A 12,784-nucleotide genomic window follows, 5' to 3' on the forward strand; every position below is an offset into this window, starting at 1 on the left:
ATAGCTCATAAAATCATTACCATTATCCCAACACAATACCTTTTACAGCAGCTACTTAAGACCTCAAATCACTAATGTATATGGCTTCGCAGCATGCCAGTTTGCATTTTGTCACTCTGTGATCCTGTGAACTTCTAAGTATACAGCCATGCCCACATTATCTCGCTTGTGGCCCCAGGGCAGGCATTTCCTATATGGGTCCCACCTCACTGTCATGGTCACCAAACTGAAACTGCCCACCCCTCGAAAACTTGAGTAACCCAAACCTTTTGAAAGTAGGCAAGATGTCAAATTGCACAACAATGCCTGTAAATCACCCCATATATCAATGTACTTCATGAAGTCAGTTATTGGGGTTCATGAGTGTTAACTTAGTCACAGATCATATCATGTCCTCCACAGTGGACGTATGTGACCACCCTTGTCACTACAGTATATAACGGGAGTGGCTTCACTGTAGCACAAGTGTACCTTGCCTGGCTGATCCCGCCCCTAGTTGGGGAGAGAGCTGGTGCACAGCGAAGCCCATCGCAGTTGACTGTTTGAGCAGCAGTATGCATGTTCGCCAGGGACTCCGCGAAGCGCTCATGTCCCAGCAGTGTACCTCACCGCCCAGAGACCATCTACTCAAGAGTCGAGGATAATAAAATTGGATGAGGCAGGCGGACCGGAGGCGGAAAGCCCGGAGTGACCGGAGGAATACAGTATTACTACAGGACTGCAGGCTGCCGCACTCCTCTGAACGTGGACAATCATGCATGTGCTCTTCTGGGGCTTGGGGTTCCTACTATTCCCTGATTTCTTGAATGTAGTCGCATCTACAGGGAGATTGCTTCTGAATTCAAGCACAGGTAAGGTATGCCGCTCTGACAACCCTCGCATTTTTCCCTCATGGAGTTATTTTGTAACACGGAGGGCACAGAATGAATGAGTTTTGAATTCAGCCAAGCACATGACTTGCAGCGCTTTCTAGATTCCTAAAGTTCACTGACTATCATTTCCTTGCAATGCTGTAAAAATGCTGTTTTTCAAGAAAGCAGACATTGTTATCTACATCATAATCTTTCGATTAACACATCTGGGCTCTTTGATTTGTACCAATGCCATTGGACTGCTACTTAAACCTTAACTGCATTATCATTATTATTATGATTATTATTCTGCTTTTATTCCCCAGTAAAAGAGGAGATCGGCGCTTATGAGATTGTAACACCGGTGCGAGTGAATGAAGCCGGTGACAAGTTTCCAACCAGTGTGCACTTCAAGAGGAAAAGACGAAGTTTGGACGAGAGCACCGGCAACACTACGGATCACTGGGCCTCGCCAAATATCCACTACAGGATATCTGCTTTCGGACAGAACTATCACCTCAACCTCACGCTGGATTCGGGATTTATCGCACCTTTCTACACTGTGACAATACTTGGAGTACCCCGAGGAGATAACATAACGGATTTTGCAACAGATGGGGCGGTGGAGGAGGAGGAGGAGGAGGACACGGAGTTAAGGCACTGCTTCTATAAAGGACATGTAAATGCACAAGCAGAACACGCCGCGGTCATCAGTTTGTGCTCCGGACTGGTGAGTTTTTACGCACGGTTAGACCAGCCATGCATGTGATGACTTTACGACCGGGTGTTTTACTTTTCCACCATGGGTATTTAGGGGCCATTATTGCTTACACAAGGTTTGAAGGTCTGCCTTCCCATTGCCTCAAAAAAAAAAAAAATTTCTTTGTTTGTTTGTTTTTTTATAAGTTTTGCAAACTTGCGCGCCACCTGTTTTTCTATTGATCATGCAAATATCAAACTTAAACAGTTGCACATAATTGCACCTTTAAGCATGTCTACAGAACTGCACCCGTCCTAGAATAAAAAGTTATAGCCTACTAATATTTTAGACACAGTTAGGTGAATCTGATTTTCAAAACAATTTACGAAAACTATCTGAGACTGCATGCATTGTTAAAGTTTGTATTTGTGGTAGGATCCTGATGTGGGGCACTTTCAGATACTAAAGATCTAAATCTCCAAGTAGTGAGCAACTGTGTTGATTTGTGAGGATCCCAAGTCCATTGCCTACAGTCAAGTTTAATGAGCACTACATCTTACTTCCATGCCTCTCTCTGGTCTCCCGGTAGTTGGTTACGTCTTTACGCACGCTAGTACAGCGGGAGTACGGGTGGTACTGACGTCATCACGAATTGGCCCCACTCCCTGGGTTGCTGAAGCATGAGTTTTAGAGTGGAGCAGAAGCGCACTCTGAGTTTATACATAGCAACCACAATGAATTGACAGTTATGAGTTAAGAGCCAATTTCTTACCAAATGACAAATCAAATTAAAATGCTTTAAAGCCAATGGTTTAGGAAGCTGAGCTCACATTTATGAACCATATCTTATTATTTATTCAAGAGCTCTGAGGGAACAGTTATGCTCAGACAGGCAGTGTTGTTGGTGGCAACATTTGCATTTTATTTCTGTACAACCTAAGAGAATGTGAAGTTTTCTTTTGCCTTGCCAACTCCCTATAGGTCAACCAAAGTGCAGGTCTTAGCCAAGTAGGAATAGTGTCTTGCTCAAGGGAATGTAAGCAGGAAGCTTCATCTTGAGCCCACTTGCTGAAGAACATCCATCGTGCTGCACAGTGTTGCACATGTAGCAAGTTATAATGTTTTTCTAATTGTCATTTTTGTCCCACTGTATTATCAGAGATTGTGAATATGATTTGTGAAGGATATAATTTTGCCAAACTTGTATCAGCCCCCAGGGCTGCCATGACGGTTCTCCACAGCTGATGAGCAAAATGTGCTTGGCTTGTCATGTACCTTATCTGGAACATCACAGACCTCCAAATTAGCCGTTCACACTAAACGTGCCATGCGAAATGCATATAATAAGGCTTTCAGCATGCTTGCCAAGAACATGCAGTCTCACTGTTTTTCCTGATAGGCATCACAGGTCTCCCTGTTATCCTTTTCCTCCCGTTTTGGGACCATTCTTTTATGCATGCAAATTCACTCATTTAACCTTTTTATGAAATCCCTTGGGTTTCAGCATTGCTCTTTTCTGTAATGGCACATTTCACTGTTGCTTGCTATAAATATTTTTTTTTAGTAAAACATACATTTCATTGGAGTGGAGATCTCTGAACTATATATTCCCCCTGGTCCTGTCTGTGTGGGTTTTTGCAAGTTCTCTCCACGTTTGTTTATGTTGATTCCTCAATTGAAATAAGCATTTACAGAAAATAGATGGATGGATGAAGGCTAACTGCTATGCATTTTTCTCTGCTATCCAGCTTGGCACTTTCAGGTCTCCAGAAGGGGAGTATTTTGTGGAGCCCCTACATAGCTATCAAGGAGAACACTATGAAGAGGAACACACAAAACCTCATATTGTTTACAGGAAGAGTGAACCCAAGAAACAATCATCTGGGGAGAACTCAGCTTGTGACACTTCAGGTATGGTGTGTTATATGATATTGGTATGCCTGCATGCAATTTACACAGACAGGGTCCTTACACATATACATGCACATATAGAACAAAAACATACATAGATGTAACTTTGATGCGTCTACACACAAGCTTGCAAACACAAACATACAAAGGTGCTGTATGTGTAACCAGTGTCGAGTCATCACTGAGGTGCTCTCCCCAGTCAGCTGACATCAGCCTCAGCCCGCACCCAGTGTCCTCTTTCTACCTAACCAGCACACTGCTGCTTCTCAACACACCTCCAAGGGGCTATCTGTGTAAAACAATATATATATGGTTGGTTCATGTGCGTGTAAGTGGTTGAGTGTTTTCATGGGATACATGAGAGTAGAGAGTTTGCTCCTCGTGCATCTGTATGTGCATGCCTTAGGTGACCTTTAAATTGGTTCCCACAGACGTGAGCAGGCGTAATCATTGCATCACCCAAAAGTCTCCACTATCAGTTACAACAGGAACAGATTATGTAATAGTGACTGGGCTTATTGAGCTATTACAGTAATTGTAGCATGGTACTGTAGAATCATTTGCAGCTTATCTGAGTGTGTATGGATATTGAGCTAAATTTTGTAAGACAGAGATTAAAAAGAAGAAAATGTCTCTGCAGAGCTGTATTCTTTACTGTAAAGTCATAGAAATTGAGACAAAACAATGAGGAGATCTTAAAAGAAAAAGTAATAGTTGAAAAATAATATATTACAGTTAACCATGCAGTTGTTCTGTACTGTTTATTGTAAAATGGCATCATGTAATTTGGACATTTTCCCCATGAGTAAGCTACAAATAGAAATGGAATGACTGAATTAAAGTGAAAGACTGGTGTGAAACTATCTTGCCTCACACATCATGTCATAGCCTGCACAGGCCAGCACCTTCAGCTGAGTGTGTGAGGAAGCTTTCCAACTCTCTCACACACACACACACACACACACACACACACACACACACACACACACACACACACACACACACACACACACACACACACACACAGGAAAAATCATTTGGAAGTTCACCCTTGTATCGTCCCATCTCAGTTTACTGGCGGAACTTCCTGTTGACTCTTGTACTTCCTCTCCCTCTTTGATAAGAAAGTTGGGTAGACCCACTGCCATGAACATGCTGTGTAAATAGCATAATAGCAAAGTGATGCCAACTTGAAACTGTCAAATAATCAAAACTAAGAAAACACTGGTGCATTGCTGGTGGTCCAGAAAGGGTGACCTGCGTGTGCTGAGAAAACAAAAAAAGGACTGGTATTCAGCAGTTTTGTTGCCATGTCATGATTAAAATCAGACTTAATTCCCCTCAGTGTTGAGAAGTTTTTCTGCCCAGTTCTTGTGCTGCCTTCTTTTGGTATGTGTGCTCCATTTTTTTATGGCTGGGTGCCAGGTTTACCTAGCCTGAACTCTTTGCCCTCTTCTCTCCCCTCTTCTGAGAGAGGAGGGAGAGAGAAACAAGGCACTCCAGGCCATGTACATTTGTCAACCCACTCTTTGAGCAACAATAAACAAAAGGGAGAAGGAGGCAACAACATATTAACAATACCCACTTTCAGAAAGCCAATTCACCTCATGCATCTCCATATTTAGAGACATAAACCACAACTTTAGCCAAACTGTAAACACGTTCCTCATGACAAACACTGATTTATACCTTGTCTGTTTTTCTGAGTGAATGTATTTCCCTTCAGCTCTGCATCTTTCTATATATTTACAAATGCTTCATTCCCTCTGGCTTCTCTTTCTAGGACACAAACAGAGACATAAGAGGCACAAGCTGAAGAGAAGGCCAGCAGCTGGGGTGACCACTGTGTCCAATACAGCCCCTGTGGTCAGTGCTGGTATATTCAGTGACGTGGAGTCATTGAGTTCTGGCCTTGCCAGCAATGTTTTACTCAGATCAGAGAGCAGCAGTGCTAGCGCTAGACCATCAAATGATAGCAGTGGTGACTCAGGACCTCACAGGAGATCAAAACGCTTCCTCTCCTACCCGCGCTTTGTTGAAGTCATGCTGGTGGCCGACAGCAAAATGGTGGAGCATCATGGCAGCAATCTACAGCACTACATACTCACATTAATGTCCATAGTAAGTTCTGCTCTGTCAAATGGCTTCATTGCTGCTAGTAGAGATTGTTTGGTTGGTGGAGGTATTTGGAAGTGTCTATGTCTTTATTCCTGCACACACATGAACAGTGAGTAGCTGCGTATGTGCACATTGGTGCGCTAAATGTATGTACCTGTCCCGCTTTGCAGTTCATGCTGCAAGTTAGTTAGGGAGTCTTTGGAGGTGGGCCATGGGAGGGAAAAGGGCAGCCTAGGGCAGGGGTAAACACCACTTTCAAACGGCCAAGGGGAAGAGAGGGCAGCTTGAGGGAGAGCCTGTCTGACAGCTTTGATGAATGTTAAAAAATAAGCTCAGGTATGTCACATAGGCCGCATACTCTCGGCCACTTCAAATACCAGCTTCCGCAGGCGTCTGGGGCCGACAGTCCTCAGGGGGAGACTGAGATGACCTATATTCTGTTCTTGGCAAAGGCTGTCTTCTCGGCAGGGGCTTAGGCCATTATCAACTTGATCCTCCAATCAACCAAATTCCCGGGTACTTGCTTGAAACTGCAGGAAGGTAGTCCATGATAGAGTCAGTCACATTTCAGCTGGGTTAAGTTAAAGAATATATATGTATCTGTATCTCTGTACTATATAACATTAAAACTAGTCTTCAAAATGTTTTCATTCAGAGGTTTGAGGTTGTGTTTTGTTACCTTTATTCAGGTGTCTTCCATATACAAGGACCCCAGCATTGGCAACCTGATTAACATTGTGATTGTGAAGTTAGTCATAATAAACAACGAGCTGGTAAGAATACTACATTTTCTTTAATCTCCATGCTTACCAACAAGTAAGTAATGTACATACTTATCAATTAAATGACCCCTATTATTACTTCTTTTTGTATGTTTCTTAGGATGGTCCAGTCATTTCATTTAATGCACAGACCACTTTAAAGAACTTCTGCATTTGGCAGCAGAGTCAGAACATCCTGGATGATAACCACCATTCCCATCACGACACTGCAATCCTCATCACCAGGTGCAAGAAAAATATCAAGATGTTTTCCTTATCTCAGGTCTTCTAAATATCCAGTGAACCAAACAACACTGTAATGAATATAGAATTTCTTTGAGAATCAGTGGCATCAAAGACTTTGATCAAATGGGGTCCAGATGCCTGATGAGTGGAACTACTATTTTAAAACTAACCTAAATAAGGAGAATATAGCCCAAAGTCTTCTTTTGTTTAGTGCGATTGACCATGACCCATTATCTGTTTCTTCACCACAGGCAGGACATCTGCAGAGCAAGGGATAAGTGTGACACCTTAGGTAAGTGGGATTTTTTTTAGAAAAATGTGTTGTGACGTGACGTGTTGATGATAATAAAGATTCTGATGGAAAATGATTATGTTAATCAGGAAAACTGAAATGGGCCTGTTGTTATTTAGGACTTGCAGAGTTGGGCACGGTGTGTGATCCATACAGGAGCTGCAGCATCAGTGAGGACAATGGACTCAGCACTGCGTTCACTATTGCCCATGAACTTGGCCATGTGTAAGTACAGCATATATCTCCACTGATTGTTTACCTCAAGCACTGTCATCACTCCTCCTCAGTGAAAGTGTTGGCTTCACCAAGACATTGGTAGAGCTTCAAAAGTCTTTCTAAGAATCCAAAAATACCTCACCAGCACATGGAGATCAAGGTATCTGGCGTATTTGGACCACACACAACTTCAGTTGTACATTCCTTCTTTTTTTTCTCAGTAATTTCTGAGGCTTTCGTTTGTATCTGATCACATCTCTCATTATTTTGCCTTCCTTTCATTTTGTGAGAAAAGAGTCTGTAATTCAATTCTCTTAATTTAAGCAAAACCACTGTTTGTTGACCCCTGACCTTCAGCAAACTCTGCATTGTCCAAAGTCCTGAGCCAACCAGACTTGTGGGGGGGTCAGCCCTCATCATCTCTAACAACTCTCATCTCTAACTCTCTAAACACTAAACAGTTGAATTCCATGTTTATCCACACCAAGTGATGACAACATGCTTGACGACTGCTAAGCCCCAGAGCTCAGTGTTATATGATACCTGTCAGGGGGGAGCTGGGCAGTTTTGGGCACTGTGGTGGTGTACCTGTCCACCACCAATCTGGATTGTATCCACAATACTGGCTTTTGTTTCTCCCCTGAACAGTGGTTTTACTAACCCATGAATTTTTGTCTGATAAATGACAGTTAACAGAATTATTATGAGAAAAAGTAAAGAAAAGCATTTTTCTGTTTTCTAGGTTCAACATGCCTCATGATGACAGTAACAAGTGTAAGGAGGATGGCGTTAAGATTCAGCAACACGTGATGGCTCCCACACTTAACTACAACACAAACCCTTGGATGTGGTCCAAGTGTAGCAGGAAGTACATCACAGAGTTCCTCGAGTATGTCATACTCTTTTCTTCAGCATTGTTCCAAAAATGCATGGACATTAGATCATGTAGATGATAATTTTCTACTGTTATGGAGACATCACTGAACAACTCTAACAGCCCAGAATGAAATATGATATGCTAACTAGTAAGATCAAGTAAACATGACCTTAAAAGCTCCGGCCAAATATCCTTTAACGCTGCTGTGTTGTAGAGCTATCACAAGTATGTTTCCATAAACACACAAACACATGCGTATTGTATGCAGTTTGTCCACTTTTAAGGGCAACAGCTGAAGTTTTAAGTCATAATGCAAATAAACTGTCATCATTTCTCAGGGCTGTTGCAGCCTCTAGTCTCTTCTTTCCCAAAGGCTCCTCAACTCATTGAGAAAAACCAGGGAACAACTTCTGTAGGAAAGATAAAATCTGGAAACTTTCCAAAACCCCTTTCCATACCCTCCACTTTTCAAAGTTTTCCCTTTATCGCCCAACTCTTGACATCAGCACCACTTACTACATATAGCTGACTGAATATAAACAGAAACCTGTCAAGACACAGTGTAAGCAGTCTGTACAGTAGGGGTTCTAGATATGTACAGAAAGTTGACCTCACCGGCTGTACTGAGTGTGTTTTCTGTCTGTGTCTCTTGTTTTTCTCCTTTTTCTTTAAGTCATTTTATTTTTATTTCTTAATAGCACAGGATATGGTGAATGCTTGCTCGACGAGCCAGTTTCTAGGCCATACAGTCTCTCGCAGCAGCTGCCTGGACGGATATACAATGTCAATAAACAGTGTGAATTGATATTTGGGCCGGGAACACAGGTGTGCCCTTATATGGTAAGTGGAGTCGCTGTACGAAGCTAAGCTGTCATGTTGCATGTGTGGGTCTCTGAGGGAAGCCTTTTGTGTTATGATCATGTGCTGCAGAGGTCCTCAGCTGAGTCTGAAGCTTTTGAAGTCACTTGCTGTATGAGCAACATACTGATAGTAAATGTAATGAATATGAAAGACATGATATCTCAGCAGCTTTAAATTCATTAATTCAGTAATGATTCTTTAAAGCCTGAATACGCTTAAAGATGTAATCAGGCCTGAATAATCACATTACACCATTGAGCTGCTCTATATTTATCTTGAATTTTAAAGGAACAGTGCAGATGTGTTTCCAAAATATGTGTGACACGTGGCACTGTGAAATTGTTTTCTTGGCAAACGTCAGCCAGACTGAAAGGGCATGCGAGCGACGGCTGAGAAACACCTGGCACATGAGACGGCTGATACAGCAATTTTAGTGTATGGAGTCTAATGTTTGATAATGTGTGATAAATTGGAATCTCTGCCAACTTGTTCATATCTACAGTGTTATTTAACGTGACATGTGCCCTGGCTTTTTTTTTAAAATCTGGGATCTAAGCGTTAACACTTGAGGTGGTGTTTACCCCTGCCCACTAATGTGTATATCTCTGAATTTGAATATCTGTGTGTGTGTGTGTGTGCGCGTGCACGCACGTGTGTGTGGATGTGTGTGTGTGTGTGTGTGTGTGGTGTGTGTGTGTGTGTGTTTGTGTTTGTGTGTTTATTAGACTCAGTGTCGGAGGCTGTGGTGCACCAGTCCAGAGGGTGCCCAGCAGGGTTGCAGGACCCAGCACATGCCATGGGCAGATGGCACTGACTGCTCCCCAGGAAAGGTAAGTGTCATGTGGAAGTGAAGACAGATGCTTAGACAGACATGTTGTTTTTAGGAGAACTGGGAAGTAAAAAGTCAAAGGAGAAAGACATTTTTTTGACAATAAAAAAGTGTCAGAAGCAAGAAGTAACTGAATTGCATTTTATTAGAGCAAAAGTCTGGGATGAATGTGAAAAGCTTGTGAAGTGTTTCAATACTTCTTGGGGATGCCACATTTTTAGCCGTTACATTATGGTTTAATACTCATATGGTTCTGTGTTACGATCTGACAATCCTCACTGCAATTCCTTATGTTGATCTTTCAACATTTCCAGTGACTCATGACCATAAAATTGTTCACAGGCGTCCCAACTTAAAGAGCAAGATGACAAAAGAAAACAAGTTTCTAAAGTTTGCCAAATATCAGCTTGCTATTGACACACGTGTAAACTTTTGTAATTGCATATGGCTGGTGTGTAAGTAGGTGGTGTGAAGTTGTGAATGATAGTTGCTTTCTAGGCGACTTTCTTAGTGCAGCTTTTAATTAGGACTTTCTCACTAACCCCTCGCTTCCTGCCACTAAGGCTGAGCGGACATGAAAGCGACAAAGTCCAAAGATACACACATGTCGGAACCTTTTTGTGTTTACACCAACCTCTCATCTCATGCCATACCAGAATGCACCACACTGAAAACAGTTAAGCTGAAATCTGTTTGTTGAACGGTGTAAGGTTATCCTCCTGTTATGAGCTGAGATGTATTTATTGACTTTGTGTGTGACGTTTTCTTGTCTCCTGTCCAGCCAGACCCAGCCATGAAATGTCTGTTTCAGTTACTGTTTTTTCCATTTGCTTCACTGTATAATTTCTCCCAGATTAGCATCAAAGCACGGGAGAGCAGATAGATGTGTTGCCAGTTTTATGGATAAGATTTCATGTGCTCAGTCTGTCTGTTCCTGTGCCTTTTTTTGCCTTTTTCTCTGTCTTACTCTTTCATTTTTCTGTCTTTCACTCGCTCAATCTCTCCCTCTGCTCATATTCTTGCTCCCTTCATTCATCTATCTTCTCTCTTTTCCCTTACTCTCCCATTGCAGCACTGCAAACATGGCCTGTGTATAGCCAAAGAGCATGATGCCACACCTGTGGAGGGGGCATGGGGAGTCTGGAGCCCTTTTGGTACCTGTTCGCGGACATGCGGTGGGGGCATCAAGATCGCTGTGCGCGAATGCAACCGACCCGTGTGAGCAGTCCCTCTCTTTGTAGTTATGCATGCCTAGTCGACCTTGTCTCCATATTAACTGCCAAAGTCAATGTTCCATAGATCAATCATCCTTAAGGGAATTCTTTCCATAGCTAGTGTTCATCAAGATGGGCTCTCAGATGGCTCTGATGGTTGTTTCCTGGTAAATACAGAGATCACTGAGTCTTCTTGAATGCTGCCTTTCTTCCTGGTTTAATGGACAGATAGAAAAGAATGGGGCGTGATGAAAATGAATCTCTATAAGTAGGCGGAAGTGGAAAAAGGCTCGCTAAAGCATCCACTTAAAAAATTTACTAAATTAGACCTATGATTGTCCGCTCACTTCTTTGATTCCACACCCAGGCCCAGGAATGGAGGAATGTATTGTGTTGGTCGCCGGATGAAGTTTCGTTCCTGTAACTCTGAGCCCTGCTCCAAGCAGAAGAAGGACTTCAGGGAGGAGCAGTGTGCTGCTTTTGATGGCAGGCACTTCAACATCAACGGTCTACCTCCTAATGTTCGCTGGGTGCCCAAGTACAGCGGAAGTGAGAATCTCTTTTTTTAGTCTCTGGCGCTGAGCTAGCTGCTTCTGTCAGCCCCTTCTCACTCATGATTAATAGACATATCATACGCTTTGTGTTGATTTCTATTGGTATTAAGTATTTGTCTCACTCTTCCCTCCTCTGTCAGTCTTGATGAAAGACAGGTGTAAGCTGTTCTGCAGGGTGGCAGGCAGCACGGCCTACTATCAGCTCAGGGACAGGGTCATTGATGGCACGCCGTGTGGACCTGATACCAACGACATCTGTGTCCAGGGCCTGTGCAGGGTGAGCATTCTAATGCTTATTAACTTCAGAACATTTGGCTACGTTGTTCAAAATCATATGTGCAGCTAAAACTTTAGAGCGGATATAATCTGTTCTTTATCCTTACAGCAAATATTTTCAGAAAGCAATTCAATGCTTTGCCAAACCAGACTGTGTTTATATCCTTCACCCCTGTGACAGATTTGGTTTGAAAGCTTGATTACTAACACACCATACACATCAATATGCTTCTTGAAAGGAGCAGTGGGTTGCTCTGTGTACAATTTGAACCACACACAGTGTTTTGGTTAGATTGTGGTTTAGTAAGTTTCCCTTCTAGCGTTGGCAAGTGGATTTTGATCTGTGCTGCTGCGCTAAAGTTAAGCTCTTCATCCTTGGTAGAAAATCAAAAATGTCTAGCGCTACAACCAATTACAAGCAGAATAACTCATGCCATTTCTGGTGTGGTTTTTTGAGGGAGATTTATTTAGATTTATGTTATCGACATGGCTGTAACTGTAAGTTATTATGTAACTATTTTAAGGGTCAGTGGGTTTGATTTTTTTCCTTCTTGATCAATATATCATCAAGAAATAAAGAAGTCATGGCCATGTCGAAGACCATTTTGTCACATGTTAATGTTAATATTGCAGTGCTGAACTTTTGCCTAGAAACTGGAATTAAAAAGTGTTAGCTGAAGAAAATCTTTTATTTTATTTTGAAAGATCAGTCTGAGATGCCTGTTTTTGCAGCCTGCTACTGCATTGTTATATAATTTCATTTGCATTTTATCCCTCTCCTCTTTTTCACCTTTATCATCCATCCCATGTTCTTTCTTGCTTTTCATCTTCTCTTCCACTTTTCTTCAATTTGTTCCTTTCCTACTACTACTACTTACATTACTGCTGTCATTTTCTTTTATCTACCTCTTCCTTCCTACCTCTTTACTGAGCAGCAAGCGGGCTGTGACCATGTATTAAACTCTAAAGCCAGGAGAGACAAATGTGGCGTGTGCGGAGGTGACAATTCTTCCTGCAAAACTGTGGCAGGCACCTTCAACATTGTCCGCTATGGTAAGCTACAGCCTCTTTTATTATA

At 42.3% G+C, this 12,784-nt stretch overlaps 1 protein-coding gene across 1 annotated transcript in view; it reads left to right on the forward strand.

Moving 5' to 3' along the window:
* Window positions 1-541: 541 nt before the first annotated feature.
* LOC130178648 (A disintegrin and metalloproteinase with thrombospondin motifs 9-like) overlaps window positions 542-12,784 on the forward strand; it is a 44,135-nt gene continuing 31,892 nt past the window's right edge. Inside the window, exons 1-15 of the mRNA XM_056391059.1 lie at window positions 542-851; window positions 1,178-1,581; window positions 3,300-3,462; window positions 5,246-5,583; window positions 6,270-6,353; window positions 6,463-6,587; window positions 6,839-6,879; window positions 6,999-7,104; window positions 7,838-7,984; window positions 8,671-8,812; window positions 9,559-9,663; window positions 10,735-10,880; window positions 11,244-11,425; window positions 11,571-11,707; window positions 12,642-12,759. Coding sequence (XP_056247034.1) covers window positions 755-851; window positions 1,178-1,581; window positions 3,300-3,462; window positions 5,246-5,583; window positions 6,270-6,353; window positions 6,463-6,587; window positions 6,839-6,879; window positions 6,999-7,104; window positions 7,838-7,984; window positions 8,671-8,812; window positions 9,559-9,663; window positions 10,735-10,880; window positions 11,244-11,425; window positions 11,571-11,707; window positions 12,642-12,759 — 2,335 coding nt within the window. The 5' untranslated portion in view covers window positions 542-754. The remainder of the gene's footprint in view (window positions 852-1,177; window positions 1,582-3,299; window positions 3,463-5,245; window positions 5,584-6,269; window positions 6,354-6,462; window positions 6,588-6,838; window positions 6,880-6,998; window positions 7,105-7,837; window positions 7,985-8,670; window positions 8,813-9,558; window positions 9,664-10,734; window positions 10,881-11,243; window positions 11,426-11,570; window positions 11,708-12,641; window positions 12,760-12,784) is intronic.

The sequence above is a fragment of the Seriola aureovittata genome, chromosome 2 (assembly GCF_021018895.1).
Source record: "Seriola aureovittata isolate HTS-2021-v1 ecotype China chromosome 2, ASM2101889v1, whole genome shotgun sequence".
Classification (NCBI taxonomy): domain Eukaryota; kingdom Metazoa; phylum Chordata; class Actinopteri; order Carangiformes; family Carangidae; genus Seriola; species Seriola aureovittata.